The 11,095-nt window shown below is 40.4% G+C and overlaps 1 protein-coding gene across 1 annotated transcript; it reads right to left on the bottom strand.

Moving 5' to 3' along the window:
• Nucleotides 1-423: 423 nt before the first annotated feature.
• tdo2a (tryptophan 2,3-dioxygenase a) lies at nucleotides 424-7,176 on the bottom strand (the record flags this gene model as incomplete). The annotated part of the gene is made up of 12 exons (XM_083785737.1): nucleotides 424-574; nucleotides 1,544-1,634; nucleotides 2,088-2,167; nucleotides 3,221-3,278; nucleotides 3,675-3,786; nucleotides 3,891-3,998; nucleotides 4,871-5,057; nucleotides 5,730-5,857; nucleotides 6,116-6,186; nucleotides 6,514-6,604; nucleotides 6,712-6,811; nucleotides 7,142-7,176. 12 exons carry the CDS (start codon nucleotides 7,174-7,176, stop codon nucleotides 424-426), a joined length of 1,212 nt encoding a protein of 403 aa, XP_083641863.1.
• Nucleotides 7,177-11,095: the final 3,919 nt, after the last annotated feature.

The raw sequence follows: 11,095 nt of genomic DNA, 5'->3' as shown, positions 1-11,095 counted from the left end.
AAACTACAAGTGATTTGTCTATACAGAGATTACTTGTTGATCGCTGCATGAACATATTACAACATTAATTTAACATCATATACTATACAACAGTAGCCTATAGTTTAATACTATATAAACAATATGTACATACCATACATCTTTTATTATGTGCAAATTGTCCCATTTTACATGATGTTGGTGAGACATCGTGTATGACTGCCTTTCTTTGACCCAATCCAACCAAGCACCAGGGAGAGGAGAAGATGACAGACTATACTATTTGCCTTCCCTTAAACCCATGCGTTCAGGTCTATCATGTTGGGATTTAAACATTAATTAAATGTAAGCTTTGTTCTTCCTACTTCACTCAACAAAATGTTTCAATCGACCCGAGGACTGATGTCAGAGAGAAGGAGACGTCTTAATTGACGACTCAGCGATCTAGTCGGAGTCATCACTACTACAGTAAGAACTGTCAAACTCTGCTGTGTACAGAAAGGTGTGAATGTTGGGGTTGAGCTTTGGCACCCAGCTGCGAGGGATCAGGAACGTTGCCAAATTAAACAGATCCACAAACACCTTGTAGCGATCGCTGGAATGGAAAAACAAAAACAGTCAATTTATGATTAAATAATCAGCATTGGGGGGGAAAGGGGGTAGGTTTTAAATTCAGTAGAAAATGAAATTAATAAAAATTTGCCCATGATACCTTATCAAAGATGGAGCACCGTGCTTTTTGTACTTTGTTATGTGTCTATGGAGTTAACATTACTAAAGCTGAAAGCCTTTGAGGTGAAAAAATCTTCCTACTCATAGTACCTGATGATCATGTTTCAGGGGGGAAAGAAATCACGGCACTCCATCTTTAAGTACTGTACATCTTTAAGTTTGGCAAAATGTATACAGACTGGATCCTCATTATAGAAGAGATTCCTCGTACACCCTTTTAGTCTAGTAGCCAGCCCATAGAGCCCCATTGTGAACCCGGACATGTTGAGTACACCAAGGTTTTATGTTAGAAATGTTGAGTATGGGTCCCCAGCATGTAGAAACTGCCGGATGCTACCTTGCATAAATTATGTTGAGCAATTTTCATAATTGGCATAATATGTGACCATACCATTAACAACCTATAGAAGGCAGAATATTCAATGTAGCATGTGATGTGACAAACTAGGGGGTTTTCATGATGCTGAATCCATTCCAAGCATTAGTTTTGCAAAAAGAAACACTCATTGGGCTAAAAACGGCCAATGCCGCAAATTGATGATGTCAGCACATTTGGGCATGGCCGTTTTTAGCCCAACTTCTATAGGTTGTTAATGGTATGGTCCCATATTATGCCAATTATAAAAATTGCTCAACACATGCAAGTTAGCATCCGGCAGTTTCTACACGCAGGGGACCCATACTAAACATTTATAACATCAAACGTTGGTGTACTCAACATGTCCGGGTTAATTTTTTGGCTACTAGGCTATTTTAAAATGTGCTGTACAATGTAGTATGAATTGACCATTCAACAGCTTCAACTGTGGTGATGATGATGACGCATGCTTACCTGACAGTAGACCTGAGGTAGTGGTACCCAGATGAGCCCCCTGTGCCAGCTTTGCTGCCGATCATACGATGCACCATGCACACATGATTGTCTAAAACACAAGAAGCATTACAAAACACAATCAGAATCAGTTTTGGGGGTGGGTCCTTACTGTAGCTAAATGTATATTCCATATAGTGCGAAGCTGTTGCTTGCTGAGAGGAACACATCGTCAAGCTAACAGCGTTGTTGATGATCTTGAAGATCAGTTCTACTTGGATGGAAAGTGACACTATTGTGTGATGGAAAATACATTATTCGCTGTTATTCATTTTACTCATGTCAGGAATATCTGACCTGCAAGTTACAGTACATAATGTATATGTCTCTTTACTCATATCAGGAATAGTCATGTTTTCCTTGTTTCTTTCTATCTCTATCCTGTGTGTGTGTGTGTGTGTGTGTGTGTGTGTGTGTGTGTGTGTGTGTGTGTGTGTGTGTGTGTGTGTGTGTGTGTGTGTGTGTGTGTGTGTGTGTGTGTGTGTTGCTGACAGCAGTGACTTACATCTCCATTTAGTCATCAGTGTATCAATATCCATGAGAGAGGTGAGCAGCTGGAATGGAACCTGAAACCTTGGCTCTTCTCTGAGGGAAAACAGAAGGTTGGAATACATGTTTGAATATTAGGTCAATATTCTAAGTTAATAGCCCTAGATTAGAATGTCTATATGATCTTACATATATTTCATGTAATACACAGCCATAGACCGGTCCTATCCGCGCACCTTTACCAGAATGACCTCGTCGGCATTTAAACTTATAGCACTAGTGTGCACCCACCCAATAATGAATTCCTAAGACTTTTTCCTAATTCCGTTTGGGGGACTAGTTTCATTTTCATTTGAAAGAAAATGTGTATTTAGTCAAATATTTTCCACGAGCTGCACACGGATGACATTCTCTCCGGCGAGGGGCCCGGAATGAGTGCAGGAATGAACATATCAAAACTTTAGGAAGCACAAATGTATGGGGCACAGGAAATAGGTTGTTTGATCAATTACCCAACACCAATCGCAACACACCTGCCAATTGTGTGCGCCATAATGTTTGTGCTTTCCAAACATCGACTGTTCCCAAAGGAAGTTATTATATTTTCAGTCTAGCTTTTCCTCATGTAAAAGTGGCGATATTTTACATAGCAGAAAAGTAGAGGAATGACGCTCACGGGCCCAACCCCCGGTTTTATACCGAGTGGGTGGGGTTGGGGATGTCACCGTGAGCGACACATGAAATTGTTCGTGTACATTCAGAGTTTCTGTGCTTTTGCGCCACCAGGTGGCGGGACCCCAAATGACTCTCTTGCAACTAGAGGACAATATCTGACTCAAAGTATTAGGAATTAATTACTGGGTGAGTACACACACAGTGCTACAAGTATTTGGAATACATGAAATGCATGTAAGATTACAGACATTCTAGGGCAATTAACAATATTGGAAAGGTGATGACTAGGAAAGCCAGACCATAATGACAGACAATATTGTGTGGTTGGCTGGTATGAGCGTCACAGAAAAAGCTAAACCAAGAGTCACGGTGTGTGTGTGTGTGTGTGTGATATACAGGATGTTCCAGCATGCATTTTCAGTAAACGTCCTCTGCTCTGATTACACAGAAGGTGAGGTTTTGGTTTGAACATACCTGTAGAAATAGATCATCAGAGCTCCTTGGAGAGCCTTGTATGACAGACGCCTCTCACCTGCACACACAGAAAATAAATAATTCATGTGAAATCACGTAATATTACAAACTTTTTTTTTTTTCAAAAAGTGGGTCTAAAAAGTGGGCACCCTGGGTCGCCATTTTGAAAGATTAAAAGGGCACATAATGTGTTTTAAAAGGAGCTCTTTGTCTTCAGATGGTAACCGTAACTAAGTTAATTCACAGAAAAGGTACTTAAAACCTTGTCAGATACTTTTTTTATTTTATTTTGATAGTTTACCCACATATTATTGTATTTTTAGCTTTTTCTTTGACTATGAGAAAAGCTTACATTTTGGTGAAGCTGACCTTTGGTCATTTTATCATCTATGTGAACACCCCAGACAGTTTTTAGATTGCTTGATTCAGTATTTAGATATTTGCTAGCTCGCACCTTTACTCAGGAGATGTTCATGACGTTTTTCATCAAAGAGGGAATTGAAAATGTCTTTCTGCTTGACCAGTTCCTCTGTCAGCTCCTGCTTCTCTTCAGAGTCAGCAATTTTCTGTCAGAATTGATAACAGGAACAATAAATAATAACAGTATCAGTCAATCATTTCATTTCTCTACACACAAACTACATATAAAGGGAGAATAACATCAACTCACCTCGATTTTCTCCTTCTCTTTTTGCAAGCCAAACGTAATGTTGACTTCCAGTTTGTGCCAGAAGTTGAAGCCATCTTCCTCAAGGCCAGGAGTTCTCTCCAGCCATTCCTAACAACAACAACCTGGTTTTACTCAATCTACAAGGTGGTCTTTATTGTTACGTCTTCTGTACATCTACATAAGAGTAACATTTATTTTGGTTTGGCACCTCAGACTGTAGCATAAGTATTATGATTAATAATAATAAAACAGGCAGGCCTGTAATATTGGCAGGCCTGTCATATTGTTTGGCAAAAAAGGGGTTTCTGAGTACTTCCTCACTGCCTACACCAATCACTCCCACTTTTCACACAGGCATTGACCATAATAGAGCCCCAGTCCCGCCCCCTCGAGAGACCCGAAAAATAAATCCCCGTTCATTTTCCTCATAGACGTTTACGCCGCGGACAAAGCCAACTCTTGTCATGACAAATCATGACAACAAACACAATTTTTCGGGCTGAACAAATAATTAGAAATAAGAAGAAAATGACAGATTACAACACTTTTTTTTGTTTTTCTTCTTTGTAATTATTTGTTTGGTCCAAAATATTGTGTTTGTTGTCATGATTTGTCACGACAAGAGTTGGCTTTGTACGACGCTTATAAGGTCTTTAAATAATAGATACGTTTTGAAATGTCTATGGGAAAAATGCATTGGAAACTATTTCCTGGACCTGGCGTCGTTATGAAAGGGGGCGGGACCGCAAAGCTCTATAATATGGAGGTCTTAACGAAGCCCTTTTTCCAATTTAACAAATTATAAATTAATAATGAATTTATTAGTGAATTAAAAATGCGAAAACGCACCCAGGGAGCAGTACCCCCAGGGGCAATAAATCACAACGGGTAAGGGCTAGTGTATTATAATTCTATAATATTGATAATTGTGACATAGTGACACAGTGAAATAACCGTAAAATTAATGAGAGCTACTGTACCTCTACCAGTTTCAGTAGAGGAGGTTCCTGCTCTGTGGCCAATAGCATCTCAGTTTCATGGCCTTTGAAGATGTCTCTGTAATGGCGTCTGTTGTAGGGAACTCTCAGGTTGTCTGGGACTCCGATCTTGTTTTCCAGGAGACGAAACTGAAGACTCTGGAAGCCAGAGGCAGGGGCTAGGTACTCCCTGAACACAAAATGTACATACATTTACAATAAAGATCCAGAGTGTCAAAGCGCTTTGGGTATTTAGAAAAGCGCTATATAAATTTGAGCTATTATTATTATTATTATTAATAAAGTGCAAGATTGGGGGAGTTAACAGTATGAACCCTGCCCTGGTCAGTGGTCAACCAACAAAAGGGCTAGCGGTCAAGTAAATAGAGTGCAAAGAAAGAAAACAAAGTACTACAAGGTAACTAGGATACCAGGTAAACGTAGCATACTGTATGTCTAAACAATATGCTATCTAAATTACATACTGTGGAGAAGTAAACAACATAAATAATGTATGTTCATACAGCAGTAGCATACAATTATGTAAACACAAACGCATGCATGCACACACGCATGCACTCATGCACACACGCATGCACACACACACACACACACACACACACACACACACACACACACACATGCAGTGATACTGTGTACAGCATGCAGGCGCATGCAAACACACAAGGAGACAGGCTCGAGCACACACAAGTATTGTGCAAAAAGACACACGGCCCAAGGGTGGTCAGCAGAAGGGGTAAGGGTCCAGTCATAAAGAGGTGCCCCCTAATTAAGTGTTCACAAATAAGGCTCTGCAATGAGACGCATGCAGGGAGGGGTCAGAGGTCATATAGAACGGCACCTGAAGTCAAAGAAGTCCAACGCCGTCATGGTCTCCAGGACAGCAAACTGATCCACAAGCAGTCTGAAGATCATGACGATCCTGTGGATCCGTGTGTTGACCTTCAACATGTTCCTCTCGTCACGAACCTGCAAATGCACGTGTCACTTGTTGTCGCACACGTTTACAGCTGAATTAACACTGTGCACGCTCCAATGTGGCCTACTACAGTATATGCTGTAGGCTGCTGTATAGATTACATCTTTTGTTCACACATGACTATGATCATTAATGTTCATTATATTTATTACATTTATTCATTCTAAATTCACCGCCAACTTAAATAAGAAATGCGCTCCAAAAAACGGAGATACTGTTTCAGTGTCCCTGGCAGACACAGAACTCACATGTCCACTGATGAAGATTTCTCGCACAGAGTCGAGTTCCCATAGAATCTGCTTGAACCACAGCTCATAAGCTGAAACAAAATAATGTAAAAAACAAAACAATTAACATCATAAAATGTAATAATCATTTGACTCAACCTGTGCAGCTCAGATTATATAAAATGATTGCGGATCGTTTGGAATTGTGGGGTGACAATATGTTGAATGTTAGTGGAGCATGTGCCATGAAAGATACTATATATTTCATGGCACATGATATACACTGCAGAATGAAGGGGAAAGACAAAAAAAGATTGATGTATTTTTGATGAACAGTTTTAGTCAAATTCTAAACGGAACGAAATGTGGCAACTTGTGTTGTGTTACTGTTTACACAGCAGAGCTGCTATTTACTGTACCTTGGTGGGTGACAATGAAGAGGTGCTCATCATGGATCTTATCATTTTTTAATTCACTCTGAAGCACCTGGGCTCTCAGGACTTTATCAAGCTGAAAGTGAAAAAACACACATGATGTAAATATCAACAAAACATGCACATAAAATTTACCTTTAGCGCAGCACATCCGAGTTAAAAGGGCTTGGGATTGTTTTCTACCTGAAGGTAGTCGCCATAGACGATGCCCCCTTTACTGGCCTTGTTGACCCCAGCCTGTGCGGCCTCATCTTCCTCGGGCGGTGGTCTGTTTCTGAATAACCTGCAGTGTGGAGAGACAACCCATCAGCAGGGACAAAAAACGTGATTATGTTGAGCACTGCTCCGAGGCCTGTTACAAATCAATTTAGAATATCCCAATCAAAAGCTTAACCATGTAAACCCTCTTGCTTTAGTGAAATTATTCGCTTCGCCAAAAGTAGCCGAGCTCCAAAAGCTCAAAACACGCCCGCAGTGTTTGGAGTTTGTGTAGATCTGCTATTTTTGGCGAATGTTCCGCCCAGAATAGGAAGGTTCAGATGATTAATAAGATAGTCCTCCGTCAGCTAAGCAGACAGATTCCTCCAGAGGATGGACGGCCGATTCAACGTACAAGTGCTTCTTTTCAAGGTACGGACATCCACTCATGATTAATATCCAATAGGGTTGCAGAAAAGATGTGCTTCTCCGGGCTTTACTATGTTTTTCTAAGCTTGTCCGTTACGCAGTTCAGACTTTTAAAGGCTCAACTTGTCCAATCAGACAGCAGGATGACATGTCCATCCGGCCCGCCTGTGTGTTGGGTAAACCTGCTGTGATTTCATGTGACAGAGAAGGGTCAAAGGATACTCTCCAAGTGAAATGGTTCGATGTAAACAACATCCCTCTGAAAACATGACTTTGTTTGTTGTGCCTACGTGGCCGAACATCTGAAAAATAGTAGGTCATCATGCTCGGATTAATGGGAATTCAATCTTCAGACTGCTCTTCTCACATTTAATTATTCTTCTGGTTTAATCTTTAAATAATTATAATAATAATAATAATAAATAATTATAAATAATTATATAATTGTGCGTGATCATTGCTAATAATTATGCTGTTGTTACTTAAGATGTATATCCATTATTTTCATTAAAGAGGCCTTTTGAATAATGTATGTTAGTTTTTCATTGCTGGATTGCCTTTATGAAATGCTTATAATCCAAAACTATAAAGAATGAAACACATGTACTGTACCTTTTGGTCGTGACCATTTGCCACAGTGCATCATCATCCCTCCATGTAGACATAACGTTTTCCTTGCATGCTTGGGACTTGTTGCAACATCTCTGCTCAGGTCAGGTGACCTGATGAATCAACATCATGCCAATACAGGCTTTACTGCAGCTTACTGGGGCTACGAGAACCAACCCGTAAATATTTACTTAGTGAAGCTTGTTAATGAGTACATACCATCCTTGTATGAACTTCACTTGTGTTCCGTGCTTGCAACGTGTGTGTGTGTGTGCTTTTCCTGGAATATGATTACTGAAACATGACTGTTCAACATCTGTTCAAATGTGGCGACTGTAGATTAGTGATGATTATCTCAACAAGAGTGTTTGTGTTTCTCATTATAGACCATGTGGTGGAACGTAACAAATGGTAAATGGTGCATTTATATAGCGCCTTTATCCAAGGCGCTTTGCAGAGATTGTGCATTCACCCATTTAGACACGCATTCATACGCCGATGGCAGCGGAAACCATGCAAAGCACAAACCAGCACATCAAGAGCAATTAGGGGTTCAGCATCTTGCTCAAGGACACTTCGACAGTAACTCTGGGGGAGCCTGGGTTCGAACTGGCAACCTTACGGTTAGCATCCAGCCACTTTACCCCTGATCCACCGCCGCCCCAATTTGCATTTACTCAAGGTACTTGAACTTTACACAAGTATTTCCATTTTATGCTACTTCTACGTCTCTACATTTCAGAGGGAAATATTGCATTTATACTCAATGTATTTGACTACTTTAGTTACTAGTTACTTTGGAGGTTTAGATTATTAATACACATTGTAAATCAATTAATAATTGTGGTATTTATATAGGTTAAGCTACCCAGCAGTTTATAAATATTAAGCCCATATACTGTATGGAGATCCCTGATTTCATCAATATTGGCCAGCAACTCTACATCTGACCTCAAACCTCAAACCCTTAGATCTCCATATATGAAGCTGACCTGTTCTGACATTCCATATGTTGATCCTTCCCCATCCATCCTTCCTCTTCGATGTCTCCCTTTTGACTGATACCTGTCCATTTAAACTCTAGACGGGCCTGCCCCAAAGTTATTAGTGCAGCATAGGTGTTATTATTATTACTTGCGCAAGCAGAGCGTGCAAGTAATGTTATCAGTCAGGTGCTACGATGCGTATGTCCCTTAGCAGCATATGATATGACGTCATATGCTGGCACGGGACATACGGAAGCAGACCGCGCAGGTATGTTTTCCGTCATGCTACGAAGCGTATGTCCCATGACGTGATGAAGATATGTACCAATGCCAGGGTATAATTGGTTTACGATGGTGACGTAATGATGATATGTTTCAGTGTTGGTGGATTAAAGCGACATACGCATCAAACCACCCGAGTAATTATACCACTAATCAACTCAGAAATTACATATACATATAGACATATGAGCATATGACGTGATGAATATACGTATGTACCAATGCCAGGGTATATTGGTTATCGATGGTGACGTAACGATGACATGTTTCAGTGTCGGGTGGACTAAAGGTAATGCCCCTATGTATACATATATGTAATCTGACACCACTGCCATAACAGGCATAAGTAATCAATACCATACTTCAAAATACTACTTGTTTTCCTCCAAAAGCAAGGTACGTAGCAAATAGCTAAACCTAATTCAATATTGCAAACGTTCTTTCACAGAGAGGCTGAGATTTGAAAGTTTGTAGCGGTCTACAGTACTTGCACACTCTGCTTGCGCACTAGTAGGCAATTTATGGCCTACTTGTGTGCAACAAGCAAAGTAGGCACTCGACAGAGTGCAGTTCTAGTTACTATTGTCATCATCATCATCATCATCATCATCGTACTTTTCGTGAACCTGCCTCTAGGCACTTGACTAGACTGTCATAATCACCTGTACACGATATACAAGGGAAATATAGTTAATTCACATCAGGCTACATACAACATACTATATAGTTGGAATTAATGATGATCAGTTCATCCCCTCTAGCAACCACCAGAAAAACAATATCACGTCAGCAACGATGTCAATCAGCATCAAAGCCCTTTTAAGAATGCTTAACCCAGTTTCATCAGTAGGACTCCAATCCTCCCACCCACCCTCAGCAGCACCCTTGTTTCCACCCTGGCTCTTTGTAGCTCCGGTCTCCAAAGCCCATGCAACCGTCCTCAGAAGATGTGAGAGATGATAACAAGCAACTATTTCTGAACTGGGACGTGGAAGCAGCCAGGCTGCTTTAACATTGCACTGTTAAAGGGAGCACCTATTTTCAACTCCTCTATCCCCCCGTCCCCTCTCTGTCTCTCATTAGCAGGCAACAGTGCAGCACTATCTCTTTCTCTCTGTTTCTGGCACAACAGCGCCACTTTTGCCCCTACTGGTACTCATAGTCACACACAGTTACCGTTAACAACACAGACATTGCTGTTCTTTGGAGTGGTTGCACCACTCAAAAACGTGGGGGAAAAAAAGCTACAGCATCAGACCCCTAAATGCTTTGCTCTCGAGCCTGTTGAGCCCGGACCATGAACAGGAGAATAGCAAGATGGATAACTGGTTATCAGGATGTGCCCGATTGTCCATGATTCTCACGATGAGAAATAGATTAATGCTTAATGTATACAGTAACTCAGTCATGCGACAAAAGTGAATTCAGACTTAAGTAATTGATTGGACACAATGGCCATCAACATTATATGCCATTATTTCCAAGGTCTAAATGACCAAGAACAATCAATAACTATAAAGAAAACTGTTAAGGTTTCCGGCCTCAGCTACCTGACTCAGACGACACATAGCTGCATGAGCATATTGATAACCATGACATTGTATATAGTCATAGCACGCCATAGTACATATGTATAGCATAGTAGTGAATATGTATAGTTTATTATGTATAGTGTATGTATAGTTTCATCATATAGATATTCCACTGTTACCTTCTTAGCTTACGCATGTTTCATGATAAATGCTTTTATGTGATGTATTCCCATGCTTTTGTTCTTGTTTAAATGTAAGTCGCTCTGGATTAAGAGCGTCTGCTAAATGCCTAAATTGTAAATTGTAATGATTGTCTATTACTTTATCAGAGGGACTGACTATACGTACGACATGATATGAGATGCAAGTGTGTTCCTGCTCATTCTGTTCTCATCATAATACAGTAGGACAGTAGATCTATGACGTCCTTATATAGTAGATTATTGAAACCATGATAACAGAATGAGCAGGAACACGCTTGCATCACATATTGTACACATTGTACACAGTCTACTATTGATACAGTAGTAG

The sequence above is a fragment of the Protomyctophum parallelum genome (genome assembly GCF_964188405.1).
Source record: "Protomyctophum parallelum genome assembly, chromosome: 16".
NCBI classification, from domain to species: Eukaryota; Metazoa; Chordata; class Actinopteri; order Myctophiformes; family Myctophidae; genus Protomyctophum; species Protomyctophum parallelum.
The sequence above is the reverse complement of the archived record's forward strand: the minus strand, read 5'-3'. Positions and strand labels throughout refer to the sequence as shown.